Source organism: Echiichthys vipera (genome assembly GCF_963691815.1).
Source record: "Echiichthys vipera genome assembly, chromosome: 14".
NCBI classification, from domain to species: domain Eukaryota; kingdom Metazoa; phylum Chordata; class Actinopteri; order Perciformes; family Trachinidae; genus Echiichthys; species Echiichthys vipera.
In genome coordinates this window covers 17,092,087-17,108,172 of record NC_139839.1, presented here as the reverse complement: position 1 = coordinate 17,108,172, position 16,086 = coordinate 17,092,087, and the positions used below count along the sequence as shown (strand labels likewise).

At 37.5% G+C, this 16,086-nt stretch overlaps 1 protein-coding gene across 1 annotated transcript; it reads left to right on the top strand.

Annotated features, from left to right (window-relative positions):
* Window positions 1–3,193: 3,193 nt before the first annotated feature.
* On the top strand, window positions 3,194–15,573 carry LOC310956980 (histone acetyltransferase KAT5-like; the record flags this gene model as incomplete). Its single annotated transcript, XM_083927371.1, has 16 exons — window positions 3,194–3,223; window positions 3,305–3,371; window positions 5,730–5,798; window positions 5,935–6,071; window positions 7,070–7,138; window positions 7,223–7,405; window positions 8,773–8,943; window positions 9,035–9,109; window positions 10,741–10,803; window positions 11,099–11,347; window positions 11,435–11,524; window positions 11,627–11,767; window positions 11,908–12,001; window positions 12,131–12,290; window positions 13,080–13,161; window positions 14,001–15,573. The coding sequence occupies 16 exons, from the start codon at window positions 3,194–3,196 to the stop codon at window positions 14,133–14,135; spliced, it is 1,815 nt and encodes a 604-aa protein (XP_083783497.1). The 3' UTR covers window positions 14,136–15,573.
* Window positions 15,574–16,086: the final 513 nt, after the last annotated feature.

The following is a 16,086-nucleotide window of genomic DNA, read 5'->3' as shown; positions in this document are numbered from 1 at the left end:
TAATCAATGATTGTACAGTGAATATGTCATGCTGTAAACAAATGTATATTTGCACTTTTCAATGTATGTTTAATCTTTTTTTATTTTTCATATTTTATTTTATTTTTATATATCTATGTGATGAGTGCTGCTTGAAAGTATAACGGGAAAACAGCAACCGAATGTTGCATGTTCACAATAGGAATGAAATTTATGAAATATTAAATTTCCGAGTAACGCATAACAAATTTATTTCCTCATCAAACGTATTTATCCTGTAATGTTTGGGGAGATGCAAATCCTTTAGGCTTTGTGTTGAAAATTTTTACAATACCTGGAATTGAGTGTGTCGCTGCTGTAGATTAAAAAAAAAGAACAAATCTTTGGGGGCGGCTGGGGATTGTTGTGGGATAAACAACAGTCTACCAATTGTATCTTTATGTAGCTAAAGAGAGCTCTTTAGGGACAAACTGAATCAGAGAGCAGATCAGTGATCAGCAGGTGGAGTCCTGCACAGACAGAAGGCTGCAGGTGGAAGATGTGATTCTGTCATTAATAGCAATAGTCAACATTGTGATGTTTGTTATACCTCCCACTGCTGTGGCATCTGTCACTTCATATGCTTTGTATTAAGAGCTTACTTTGAGTCCCTTTGCTCCTTCCAGTTTTATTATGTGCAATAACCATCCAAAGGTGTTTAAACTCTTGGAGACCAATTTCATGAAGGGAACATGTGTCTTTTTTTTGTAAATCTTGTCATTTTAGTTGTGTTTTTATTGCTTCTGATAAGTAACTCATTTAATGGACGTGTTTAATGGACAACCCTCTTAAGGATTTAATTGTAGGGACAGAAGCAGAGTAACAATAATATGTACTGGGCGAGGGTGCTGGATAAGTCAGTCCACGACAAGATAATTGGTTCTCAAGTTTGCGCTGGAAAATGTGTAGCATAGGAGAAATGCTGCATAAAGACAGTTTTACTGCCAATGCAGCATACTCCAAATTATATCAAATGCCATGAGTTGGCAGCAGACCTGCAGATATGTTTGTATGGTAAAAAAGAAAAAGAAGAAGACGAAGAGAAAAAGCTCCAACCCTGGAACATAGCAGAGATAATTAGCAGCGGTGAAGTCATTAACCATGGGAACATGTCGGCCTGAGGTCTAAAGCCTGTGGTACCAAAGAAGAAAACACGTCATCCTTCTTCTGCTGCGTAATGTGAAATGTAGAGGGCGCACCTCTCAGTGAGACTATGTCGTCAAATGTTCTCATTCATTTTCTGACCAAAGTTAGTCGTCCAAAATGTTTGTAGTAATTCATATCCCAGTGGATTTTTTTTCCATATTTCTGGATTTTTCAATTGTCATGTTTGTCAATATTTGTTTTGTCGCTTCCAGGTCAAAAATGATGTGACTCCGGTAGAGATATTAAAATCATGTGTAAGCAGTATTGTGGAAGTGGAATGTGGGATTCAGCCGATGAGCGTATGTTCAAATCAAAATACCTTTTCACTGACATTTTTATTTATCATGTCACTATTTCACCTGTTTGTCACAAGTAACCACCTGACCTTAGTGCACTCTATTATGCATGATAAATAATAATATGCAGGCTATCCCTACAGAAAGCTACGATTGTCCGATTGAAAATTAGTAATAGAATGGAAGGCTGTTTAACACTTTTTTATTTTCATTTGATAGAATTTGTTTATCATATACAGTTTCATTTATGGTTTCTCAACTCCCCAAAAAATGGAAGTTCTGTATACTGAACGCTGTTTCAAGGATTATAATAAAGATCATTTATAACCCTTGCCCTTGCTCAGAAAGGTGATTCGCTCAAACATTGACTGTTGTCTTTATACATCACAAGTTCATGAAGGTTAATGAAGGTTATTTGTTGTTTTCTCAATAACATATCCAGTACAGTACAGTAGCACTGAACACGTTATGGCAGTTTGTCCATACTTTCCAATACATAAGGGCTTTGATGAAAGCTTCACTGTTCACTCTTCATGGAGATGTGCCATGAAAACACTGATTTTAGCTTTAAAGTCACATTAGAGGCATTTCAAAAAGCCCCAGAGGTTTCAGAAATACCCAATATTAGCTTGGTCTGTGTTTACTCACTTATGTGTAATATGAAAATACCTCCAACTTTGAACAGCTTTGTAATGTAAGCTGTATTATTGTGGAAAGCATAAGACATCATCAAGAACCAGAAAGATCATTAAGTCCCACACGCTACGGCCCAAAGGCGCCATTTACCCGATGATTGCAAGAGCGTTAAATACAATGCAGCACGATGAGAGCTATGTAAGTGCTTCTGCTTAGGGCTTCATTCATTGTGGTGATGCAATTTAGTCATAGCTTATATTCTTCAGTTTTAGACTTGGACCTTGAGCTGCGCTCATTGTTGATTATAGAGCAGAAAAGCCAATTATAGAGCAGAAAAGCCAATCTTTAGCTTTGAGTCTTAATTAATGCTGTCAATGAAAGCAATGCAGTAGGTCACATCCCTACAAAGCATGTTTATTTGTTTTCCTCTGGGCTTGATCAGGTTGAAGACAAGAGGGACCCCTGCTGGCAAGAAATGTATACCATCCTTCCTTGAAAATGTGCATGACTACATCAGTATTTTTTGCACATCTTGTGTCATTATGTGTCATTCAGTGTCTTTGCAGCACTGTGTGAGAATGAATATGCAAAATGTCATTTCATCACGACATAATGAGTCTTGTGCCTTTGATTTAAGTTTTTTTTGGTTGTGTGCACTCACTCTTCTCATTATTTATGGAAAAACTGAATAATCATTAAACGGGCTTTAGATGCTTAAACCCTAATAAGCCCTCAGAGCCCTGAGACAGATTGATACAGTGTCTAATTTGTTGGACATATATTTCACCCTGTGGATGTATTCTTCTTTTTTAAAATATAGCTTTTAATGAATATTCTACATATTCAACCTTTAATAACTAGTAACCTTTGTAATTAAATTGTATAAGAGTAAATTAATGTTTTGTAACTGTTTTGAATAATGGAGTACCGAAAAGCAAAATTCAATTGCCTCTTGAGCTCGAGTCCCTGCTTCTTTCTTCCGGGTTGTTTTTCCGACTTCCGCTCGTCACCTTCGTTGAAGGATGTTCATCTTGCTGTGTTTTCGTCTTTGTCGCGGACCGGCATTTTCCCACAACACCCTGCTGCTGCTCTCACAGATGACGAAAATGGCGGACAACGCATCATCGGTAGGTTTTCGAGAGATTTAATTTTATTTCAGAGACGTTGAAGCAGTTTCAGGATGCAAATTGACGTGTTATTTTTGACAGGTGGAAATTGTCGAGGGCTGTCGCCTCCCCGTTCTTCGTAAAAACCAAGAACACGAGGACGAATGGCGTAAGTATTGTCCGGTTGTTTTTTCCAGTGCTAAGCTAGCTAATGCTAACTAGCGGACTTCAGCTGTTGTTATCAGACGCCACGGCCTCCGGTTAAACTGTAAACACCATATTCACAGGGTTGACATGGAGCACTACGGTGTGGTTGTGTTCAAATTAACTAACTTACTTTTAGGGACATATTTATCAAATGCATTTTACTGGGAAAGAGCAACTTAGGCGAAATCAATCAGACATCAGGCTGTTGTTTACAATTGTGAAGCGGATTGTTCAGGATAAATTGATGAAGGTAGATTGGTTAAGTTAGAAAGGCCGTGCTTGGGCAAAGTCGGGCCTACTTGTTTTGACAGGTGTGAAAGAAAAGAGAAAAGTTAGAGTCACGATAAAAATTAGGACAAATCAGTTTAGCATTTCACAGCTAAACTGTAGAAAATAATTGATTTTTATTGACATTTTTTTGGACAACAATATGGTTAAGCACATTTCAAGTATCGGCAATATAAATGCAAAATATAAAATGGTAATATATAAAAATCAAGATAAATATATACATATATACATAAAGCTTGGATCGGCTCCAGCCCCCCGCGACCCCGACAGCGACAAGCGGTTGAAGATGAATGATATACACAATATATATACTCAATGAGGTTGTACTTAGGACATTTTCAAATATGTAAACATAAACACTCCAAAACAGTCCTAGTTTATTTCTTGTTGAAGTGTATGTGAATGACATCAACTAACAGGAAGTCCACAAGGACCAAGGCTGTTGCCTAGCAATTGAATTCCATTGAAAGTCTATATATCTTTTTAATGGAATTCCATTGCTAGGCAACAGCGTTGGGCCTTGTTAACTTCCTGTCAGCTGATGTCACTGCAACAGGAAACAAACTTGGACTTATTTTGAATGTTTATGTTTACATCTTTGAAAAAAGGTTTATCTGGCTGATGAGACACAGCGTAATTAGTGATAGACCGATACATCGGCCGGACGATGTTTGCATTTGTTAGGTGTATCAATATCTGCCGATATTTTTCCCCAGTGTTATTTACAAGTATTTGTTATCATTGTGTAATTTATGATGTAAATTGGGGAGCAAAGCATTGGCTCCAAATATAAACTCAAGGAAATCGGCAGTCCGTATTGGTCATCGGGTAAGGCTGATGAAAAGAAATGGATTTCGGCATCGACCCTAAAAACATCCATATCGGTCGATCCCTGGATGTAACACCCTTTCAAAATACGATTTCCGGGTCCAAGCCGTTTCCGAGCCTCAGAGCCGTGTTCCCCACTGTTAAAGTGTTCAGAACAATACAATCACAAGCACCGTATGTTTTTCTCATAATCTATTCACTGCACCTTATATTATTATATGTTTACATTTGCACTACTATAAGACCGCTTATTTCTACATTTTAGTTTTTAGGTATATTTTATTTTGTATCTTTATATTACTTTTTGGATGTCTGTGTGTAATGCTGCTGTTACACTACCATTCCCCAGCTTGAGATCAATAAAGTTTTTCTATTCTATTGTTTGAACAGATCTGAGTTTTTAAAAAACGTTATTGTAATTTTACCTCTTTCTTATCGATGAAAAGATTTCTAACTGACGAAAGATGTGATCGTAATTGTTCACATGTTCGGCCGTTGTCTGTTTTGTTTCAACGGAGCATTTGGACCCTTTTACTAAGGAGCAAAAGCAAGGGGGGGTATTGCGCTCTTCAGTTCTTAGGTTGTGGGTTTATTGCACTTTTATTGCATTATAGGTAAGATTCACAAAGGCCATTATGACAGCGTTATGACTGACATCTCAGCATGAATACACATATTTTATGATATTTTTTAAACAAGTGGGCTTTGTGCAGCGGTACCAGGCGTTTGGCTTAATTTTGACCCTTTAAATGAAAGCAATAAGTGATCATCTAACTGATGAGGTATAACTATTTATTCTTATGTATTATTTAAGTTAAAGTTGAATCATTTTAACATAATTTGTGTGATAGTTGTGAACAATTCTATTTTTTTCCTGTATTTTTTAGTACCTCGCAACACCATAGATCCACCTGTCGCCTATGGATGTAATGAATTCATTGTATATTAAACGTCACATACATGTCACATACATTCCCAGAGCCGTATTGAGTTGTTTTTTGCGATTGATTTCTGGTGCATTAACTAAGTGCTTGGATAACGGTTTCAGCACCACTTACTGCCCTTGTTTAGTGGAAGCTAAATGAGTCCTGGTGGAAGATCAATAATATTTTAGCAGTTATTTCATGGAAGTCTGTTCAAATAATTTTGTTTAACTGGGTTCATTGCGAGTTTTAATTTGACCTATCTGTTTTTGTTACAGCATTGGCTGAAATTCTAAGTGTGAAGGAAGTGTCTTCAAGAAAGCTTTACTATGTTCACTATATTGACTGTGAGTATAGTTTGTGCTCCTTCCTATTTTTATTTACATTTTAACTATTACATTGACTTTACATGCTGAATGACACTACACAGAAACATCACAGCAAATGTTTGTGTTGTTTGTGTGAAATTGCTTGTGTTAAAAGTCAACAAGCGCCTGGATGAGTGGGTCACAGGGGACCGGCTGGACATGAAGAAGCTTCAGTTCCCTAAGAAAGAAGCTAAAACTCCAACCAAGAATGGCCTTTCAGGCTCCCGTCCCAGTTCACCAGAGAGAGAAGTGGTAAGCGTGTGCTACACCATCAAATGTTTATCTCAAACCTCAAACATTGCAACGATACTCTCAGGTTTGGCTCTCAGCATGTTTGACAACAGCAACAACAGTTATTATAAAAGATGGCTCCGTGACCACAGCAAACACTGGGCTCGTGCACCCAACTCTGTCAGGCTTTCACCACCCAGAACGGGAGGGTTTATTATTTCCACATGTTCACAGTGCAATTTGAAATAATAAATAGTCCAAGAATGTACTGAGAAAACGTGTTTTGCAATTCATCGTTATTGATAGCCTAAATAAAGCCAAAAAATGTTATTAATTATTATTTTTATAGAAAATGTGCTATATGGTGATATATATTGTTAGCGGGGTTTATGAAATGACCTTTATCGTGACACGAGATTTTGCTCATATCGCCCAGCCCTACTAGTTAGGCCTTTGTTTTGCATTAGGATAATCGAGAATTTAAACATTAATGTGTATCACAATCTCAATTACTGTGTTATGAACATTGCTAAGTAGATATACTAATCTGTGTTGTAGATCGTCACTAGCAAGATAAGCATTTGTAATCAGTGGTCAATATCACTAGCAGCCCGAACAAAAGAATAACTTTGTTCTTATGAATTAATCATTTACATGGTCACTTTACTAACCTTATTCTGCATGCTGCTAGATACACTGTTTATGATGTGTTGTAAATGTTTTTTATATTTAACCCAGCCTCAACCTCCTTACTTGACTTGAACCTCTTTGGCCAGCCTTGACACCTAAAGATAATTTTAACAAAACATTTGAGTGTGTGATATAGAGAACTCTGAAATCATCATTTCTTTAGTTGTACATTTTTGTATTCATACTTCTTCAGGTCTTTTTTAGATTGCCACAAACTGTTGATTTTTAATGCTTTTAGTTATTATTGAGTGAATCCCTGAGTATTAACCTGAGGGCTAATATTAATGGCAATTAACCCCCTTCCTTCTCTTCCTTTCTGTTTATTAAAGAGGAAGAGTCTAGATCTCAACGTACAGTCTGCCACAGCTCCTTCCAGAGGCAAAACCCTCCCCACACCGGTACAACTTGAACTTGCACATTCTAGAAATGACTGAGACCTTGTTTAAACCTGGTGTTAACTTGCATCTTGTGTGATCATACAGCTATCGGGTCATGCTGAACTGCATGGGAATCCAGATATAAACAACCATGACACAAAAAAAGAAGATGCTGATCCGGTCGTGCAGATCACATCCGGAAGTGCTTTAACACACAGTGTATCCAAATGTTTGTCAGGTGTATGCACTGGACTTGTCAAGCCACATTTCAACTTCAAAACTTTCAAGGTAGCTGGTATTCTCTGTTCATGTTGTAATCTCTCATGTTGTGTTGAAGATGGATTATTGTACGAGCTTTCATTATCTGCAGGGGTAGACTTAGACAGTAAAATATATTTATATATTATATTAATATATAAAACGATGCTGGTCCACCTTAAAGGTAAGCTCACCTTAAGGTGGGCTATGGTGGTGCTGATCAAAAGGTGCAGCTTGTCACAAAAATAGGAGTAGCTGGTCCACCTTAAAGGTCAGCCCATCTTACGTGAGCTAAAGTTGTCGCTAGCTTCTGGGCTAACCTTTTACTTTAATCAGCAGGTGGCAAGCAAGGCACGGTAACTTTGCTTAGGCTTGAGGAGTTTTATCATAATTCACTGACAAACTTTGCCAGGTTGGATTTGCTATACTGTCAAATATACAAACACTTCTTTTTCTATTAATCTGATTCAGACATGCTGTATTGAGTTGATGTGTAGTAATGCACGGTCACTGTACACACACTGCACTGCTGTGTTCACAGCTATAATGTTACTGCTAACTTCATACGCGCTGTCACACACGCACTATCTTTCTTTTTCTCTCTTGACCGCACACTCGCTAACGTTACACACAACCATGCACCGAGTTATTCCTTAAACCGAACACATTTTGGTTTTGAAAAATCTTTAAAATACATTTGAATTAAAAAGAAATCCATGAAGCCATACCCAGGTGGGGAGTCGAGTTACTGTTTTTTATACAAGATAACACCTCAATACAGCATGTCTCAATCAGTTTAATAAAAAGAGCTTTTGTATATTTGACCGTATAGAGAGTCATAACATTGGAATTTTTTAATACCCTGGTATACTGTAATGCATCCAAGCCTATGCAGGGGTAAAATAAACTATTTTTTAAAAGTCATATGCACTAAAAGAAGTGGTTAATCGTTGATGCAAGCAGTTAATATCATCAATGTCATTTTAGTTGTAATAATAAACCCAATGGGGTTGCAGCTGATCTGTGTCTGTTGCATCTTAATACCAGGTTTTAATAGGGTGTTGACATTGGATTAGTTTAACCTGGAGATAAACAGAAATTGGTTTAAAAAACAACCTGCTTAATATGATGTGCTGTGGCTATTAAACTAGATGCAGTCTTATCTCACATCAGTGAACAGACTGTAGATATTATTAAGATGTTACTGCTTCATTTAATAAAGCTGGAGTACCCAGCTTTTAATTACTATATTGTTGTGTATTTTTTTAAAACTTCACCACGTGCCTCGGGTCTGACTTGAATCAAAAAGTCTGGAAACAAAAATTCAGATGAATTTACGTGGTTGGTCTGTCTGTATTAATTTAAAGCCAAATCTCTAACAATGTTATTTGCTACAGAAAAGGAAAGTAGAAGCCGTCCCCTTGGCGACTCAGGTATCCCCGGCCACCCCTGTTCCCTCCCTGCCAAGTTCAGCTGAAGCCTCTCAGGCATCTGTTTTCCCTGCCGTGAGGGAGACCAACACCTTCAAGTCCCGCGAAGACCATGAACCGATCTCTTCACTCACAACGGTAAAGAAGAGCGTCTTGGATGCCTTAAATGCTTGAGTTGAAGTATATTTTATGGGCTAATATGTAGCGTCTCATTTCTTTATAACAATAGAACGGCACTGCCCGGCGACTCATCCCCTCACAGACCGGGAGAAAGAGAAAAGCTAACTGTGGGGGAAATGACGAGGTATGTGACTTCAGTATTTCATCTTTACAGCCAGCCTATTATCTTATTTCAGATGTATACCTTTTTGTTTTTGAAAATGCATGATTTTATCGTTTTGTTTTGAGTGATACAAACTAAAATATGTGTGCACTATATATGTATAGTAGAGATGCACCGATCTAGTTTTCTGGCTCCGGGCTGAGCGTATCAGCCGGTACCTGATAACCGATACCGATCTGATCCTACTGTTGACTGTATGAACCGTATATCTTGCCATGTGAGTGAAGGCATCAGGCTTAACATAAACATATAGCCTTGTTATAAAAAGATAACAAATTAGCACAGGTATAAATGTACTTAATATTATTTATTCATAAAGTGAACATTAGCAGCAAAAAGAAATAAATAACACTTCCATGTAAAGTGCAGTGCAAACAGATATTTTAAGATGCCATCTAAAACCCTAACCGGTGTTGCAAACCAGAATTAAAGTGACTAGATCGCTGTAACTGTATTGCTGTGTATGATATTAATAAAAAAGAAACGACTGGATCGAAATGGTGTATCAGCCTTATTCATCCGATATCCGATGCAGCTAATTAGTTTATATCTGGGCCAATATCCGGTCTGGATTTCGGACAAATACTGCCTGTATTAATATCAGCAGGATTAAAGTATTGGTCACAAAATTAATACCCATTTTAAGCCTAGTAAAAACATGTTTCTCACATGAATGCTGTGTTATCACAATTTTCTGTCTTTGCCCTTTTTAATTTTTCGCCCGGGTTCATTTCTTTAACCATTGGTAGAAAACAAAAGTATGAGTATGTTGACAAAAATATTTGACAACAAATCCTTTCAATTTTCTTAATTTTATCTGTCTGTTATGTTTGTTCTTGTAATTAAAGCAGGATTTGTTTTGGTTACATGTTTCTCTAATCTGAATTAGTTTTAAATAACCATAATGATCTACGTACATGTCAGAAAGCATAGGGGATATTTTCATTTTTCCCTCTGGATTTTCAGTCTTTTATTTCTGATATATTGGTGCTTTTGTTTTTGCTACATTTAGAAATTCAATGCAGTCACTGAATTAAATGGTGCAACTGGAGGAGTTTATTATACCCCAAAACGTAATGCTTGGTGGTGTCATCAAGCAGAGCAACTGATTTGTAATAAACATCAATACAGTTACACACTCTAAAAGTTTTAGTGTCACTAAATCTGGCAGACAAATGTCCAGACAAATGAGGTCAGACTGGATTTTTAGCGTTTCTATCTGTCAAGCCACTCAACATGAGCAGCTCAGCTGTTGTATTGAGTTTAGAAAATTGCTGCAGCTTTCCATCATCTCTGATGACAGTGGCCAGTGGGTTTGTTTAGTTAACAAAACAGTCCGTCAAAACCTACATGAAATAATTGGTCTGACATTTGTTTGCTCTTTTCCTCCCTCTTCATTCATTGACACCTCTATCATTACCTATGATCGCCAGTGTTGTTGGCTGGCTACTGATTAATCCAACAAGTCTTACACTGAAGTTCAATATTGCTTTCAGTCTGCCCCTTAAGCAAACTGTTCTGTGTGAATAAGAACCACTTTATTCCCTCTTAGTTTCCAAAAGTCTATGTTTTTGTGTCATTTTTTCTTCCAGATGATAAAGGTTTTGCAGTATAACAACCCTCAAAGTGCCAGTGTCTTTCTTCCACCACCAGAGGTCTGTTTTGCCTCCTGTTATGACCCGTTGATTGTGTGTTGTGCAAATTCAGCAGTCCCTTCATGGGTTCAATAAAACCGAGGTGCTGCTTACCTCAGACCCAGTTAGTCCTTTGTCAACATGTACGGCCACTGTGATTATACGTGTTACGTTTAAAGAAGTCTAAATGTGTAGAAATCTGAAAATATAAGTGTGATTTTATTTATTTTTCTTGTTCAAACACAATTTGTAACGATTTAAAAAATGATTGCAGCAAGAGTGTCATGTGTCTAATGTCCACGTTGTTTACCAACAGGATTCCCAAGACAGTTCGGACGGCATCCCGTCTGCACCCCGCATGACGGGCAGTCTGGTGTCCGACCGCAGCCATGACGACATCGTCACCCGGATGAAGAACATAGAGTGTATAGAGTTAGGACGTCACCGACTGAAACCCTGGTACTTCTCACCGTATCCACAGGAACTCACCACACTGCCCATCCTCTACCTCTGTGAATTCTGTCTCAAGTACCTCAAAAGCCTGAAGTGTCTCCAGAGGCATTTGGTAAGAAACACCAGTATGCCATTTAATCTCTCACTGTTAGATTGTTGCACATTGTTCTTATCCTAGTGTGTCTTCCATCTTTGATAGACAAAATGTAATCTAAGACATCCTCCAGGGAACGAGATCTACCGCAAAGGCACTATCTCATTTTTTGAGATTGACGGCAGGAAAAACAAAGTAAGTGATATGATATTTTTCACTCCTCAACATTTTTGCTACAGCATTTGTTGTGTTTGTTATTTTGGTTTTGATTGACATATGTCTATTGTATTTTTCCAGAATTATTCCCAGAACCTGTGTTTACTTGCTAAGTGTTTCTTGGACCACAAAACTTTGTATTACGACACGGACCCTTTCCTTTTCTACGTAATGACGGAGTATGACTCCAAAGGCTTCCACATAGTGGGCTACTTCTCTAAGGTACAAAAATCATACAATTCATGTTAAACTAACTGGTACGGTTTATATGTAGGGTATGTCACTCATACCGCCTTGGAAGCAGTCCCCTATCCAAACAGGGGTTCCCGAAACTAAACATAATATGTATTTTCTGTGTGCAGGAGAAAGAGTCGACTGAAGATTATAACGTTGCCTGCATCCTGACCTTGCCTCCCTACCAGCGGAGAGGTTATGGCAAACTGCTCATTGAGTTCAGTAAGTGTTGTGTCAAAAACAGGGGCACGATGTTCAGTAAATACACTCATTCTTTGGGCATTTTCTGTGTTCACCTCATCTGTGCTTGTACTAATCCATTCAATGTGTGTGTCTGTGTGTGTTTGTCAGGTTACGAACTGTCCAAGGTAGAAGGGAAGACGGGCACTCCCGAGAAGCCACTTTCTGACCTTGGCCTTTTGTCCTATCGCTCCTACTGGTCGCAGACCATCTTGGAAATTCTCATGGACCTTAAACCTGACAATGGAGAGAGGCCGCAGATTACCATCAAGTACGTGACTCTTGCAGGGGTGGGAGATATGACCTGACATTTATATCATGTTTTTGTTTTGTTTTTTGCAATGACTGTATTATATCATAAATTGGGTGTGTGGGGGACATATCTTAAAGAAAAAAAACAGATGTGTTTATTTATTAGGAAGAAAAATGAGATATATAGGTTTACATGTGTTGTGCTTTCGTTTTTAGTGACGGTAATGAATGTTTTGCAAAATGACACTAGTGACGGTGTCGAAACTGGTATACCGCCCAACTCTACACCCTTGGCATCTTATCTCAACCTCTTAATTGCCTCCCAAGAATAATTTCAGTTATGGCAGTTTAGTGATTGGCTTACTTTTCATAAGGGCCCGACCGATATGGGATTTTTGAGACCCATTTGAAAAGGAAAATGTCAATGATTACCAATATGGATGCCGAATGAAAATAGACTTTTCCTATGTGGATTGTGTAAATATGACTCTGAAGAGGTACTCAGAAGGACGCTTTCCTAAACAAATACCTTTATCAAAGAATATTTAACATTATTATACATCATATATATATATATACACAATGTCTTACATTGCCAACCAATTCCAGAAATGAACAGAAAATAAAGAATAAAAAACACTAAGATAGATAACTGAATAAAGATCAGTACTATATGTAATGACACCACTTCTAAATCATCCCAAGTGTCGTTTTCTTCATTATGTTCTGTAAAAAATAATTTTCATATTGGACTGATACGTCATTCTTGCCCAACTATTCATTTAAACCTTTTTTTTTTTACCTCCAGTGAGATCAGTGAGATCACAAGTGTAAAGAAAGAAGACGTAATTTCAACGCTTCAGTACCTCAACCTCATCAACTATTACAAGGTGAGAGACCGCCGCTGTGTTCCACTTTTCCCTTCATTTTCAACCCCGCCCTTTCCGATTGCACCTGCAGCATGGCGCCGTATCAATTACGGTAACAACCTCACTGTGTAAATTAACGGAGCAGTGGACCCCCCTTCTGCCTCGAAATTTAGTTTTTCACCCAATTCAACTGTTGTTTCCGGGTTCGTGAATCTTACATTTGTGAATGTTTTAGTGTCATGATGTGAAAAAAGATCCTTTCCTTATTTTTTTGTCAAATAAAAATGAAGAGTATTGCAATATCAATAGAAGAGCGCAAGTTGCAGTTTTTAATGTAAGCAATTTTCACACTATTTGACACCAAAGTAGTGGTTAGGGCTGTAACAAACTATTGTTTCATTGTCAATGAATTTGCTGATTATTTTCTAGATCAATCATTTGGTCGATAAAATATCAGAATAGTGAAAAATGTGCACCCCATTTTCTCAAAGTCCAATGTGATGTCCGGTAAATGTCTTGTTTTATCACTCATAAAGTGATAAAACTAAGATATTAAGTTTAATATGATACAAAACAGGAAAGCAGGAATATTATGCAGGATATTTGTCAGGTCGAGAACAGTATTTTCTGCCATTTTTACAAGAAAAATGTCTTAATCGATTATCAAAATAGTTCCCAATTCTGTTTCTCTTGATCGCTTAGTCGATAAGTCGTTGCAGCTCCACTAGTGGTATTCATTCAGATCACATATGGATGTAGCCAATGTGATTATTTTCCCAGATAATGTACGCACTATGTTTTATAAAATGTGATGTAACAATCTGTCTAATATGTTGCCATGTTTTGTCTCTTGGATCTAGGGTCAGTACATCCTGACTCTTTCAGAGGACATTGTGGACGGGCATGAAAGAGCGATGCAGAAGAGACACTTGCGCATAGATTCAAAATGCCTTCACTTCACACCTAAGGACTGGAGCAAGAGGGGCAAGTGGTAGAGTGGTTCACTAAAGCCCCTCTCCAAACCACCAGATAGCAGACTTGAAGTAAACAGTGGATCACTCGAAGGTTTTTGTCAACGTTTCTCACAGAGAACCACAAAACCTTTTTGAACCCATGACTTCTCTTCAGATGAGAAACAGTGGACATAAATTGTCACTTGAGATGCATACACCTTTATTGTGAATATTCATTATATGTTGTGAACAAACTATGAGACTTGTCAACAGTGACACCGCCAAAATATACAACACACCTTCTACTGTGTAAAAGATCCTGTTTGTTGATGACCAACGGTGCGTTAAAAGTGAGATATGGCGTCTGTTTAATAGTGTAATTAGCCTGAATCAGCAAACAAACAGACCACCATAATGAAAACATGTTGTTTTATCGATGACAATTTGAGTTCTACAGTGAATTGCCTCATCTGTTAACGAGTCCACATCATGTAAACACACAAAGGGGAGTTCTTTTCCTCTCTCCTTTTTCTTTTCCTTAAACTCAACTAGGAGAAGTTGTTTTGTATTCTTGCCACACACAAAAAGTGGCATTGAAATGTTATCCTCACAATTATTGATGTACCCCTCCAACTTTAAAGTTCCTTGTGTGACTGTATCCACTAACATCGCTTTAGTTTGTCACACATTTAAGATATTTAAGAAACCGCAGTTGACGACCAAGTGCGGAAGTACAGGACCTGTAGCACTACTTAAACAATTAGGACAACTTATGTCTGAACAGCACTCCGTAATGTCACTTTCTATTCTAAATATAGATTTTTGTACAAAGTGTGCAGGCTTCAAAGCATCTCTCACGGTCCTCTCCCAGGGCACACAACTTTCAACTGTTTTGAAAACAATACCTACAGACACTCACACTTATTAACAGTCACTCAGTGAAAAAATCTATTGTCTAAACAGGGAAGCAGAGAAGTTTTCCAATTTGTTTTAGGAGTACAAAATGGAAGATTCAAATTCTCATCTTAACGTACAGAGTCATTTTCAGTTTATTGTGATTCTCCTCCAGTGCCTGAATTTTATTGTCTAGACATCAAGATGTAAAGTTAAAATGTTGCTTAAGAACTAACATGGTCGTTTCAGGTTTGTCATCTTTTCCAGTAGTAGCTCTCCTCTCATTTGCCTGTTTTAAATCGTAAAGTATTTATGCTCTTTGTTTGTGATCATTCAGGTGAATCTCACTTTTTTTCTCCCCAGAGAATCGCGTGTCATGATCATCTGTACAGTGTGCATTGAGACAAATCAATTCCCCCAAGTTTAACATATGTTCTCCGTAACTGTACATACTGAACCTGATTGTAATAAAAAAAAACTTAGAAGAAAGAAGCCATTTTGAACTGTTAGAGGAATGTAAATTTTGTGTACAGTTGTCTTTAGTGTCTTTTTTTTACTTAATGTAAACTAACTGGCTGCACAATATCAACAGAAAAAGATATAAAAGTGGTATCTTACTTTCAGTTTGTGTTTTTCTTATGTTAACTTGTCACAAAAGATGTTGCTTTGACCCTGTTGAAATGATTTAGTATATCTTTAAGTGAAACACAGTCCAGATGATTTGAACGTTTGATATGAAAAGCTTGTTGAATTGATAAAAAAGAACATCTTAAAAACCACAAGTGTCTTCTAATTACACGCCCTTCCCTTATTTAGTGATTTATTGGCAGAGAGCGGTGAGAACCAGATTCAACTAAGTAAAGGTACGAAAGCCAACCAGTTCAACAAATGGTCAATGATAATCAGGGTGCTGGAAATCCTTGAAAATGCTTTGATTATGTTGCTGTTTTCAAGGTTTTAAAAGTCTGTGATTTTGAATAAACTGTTTGAAATCTAATATTATAGGATTCAAAGTCAACTTACAATCAGGTGACACTTTGAAGCATAAAACTTGGGTTGTTTACAGCATGATGACATATAAATGAATGTAATGAAGTGT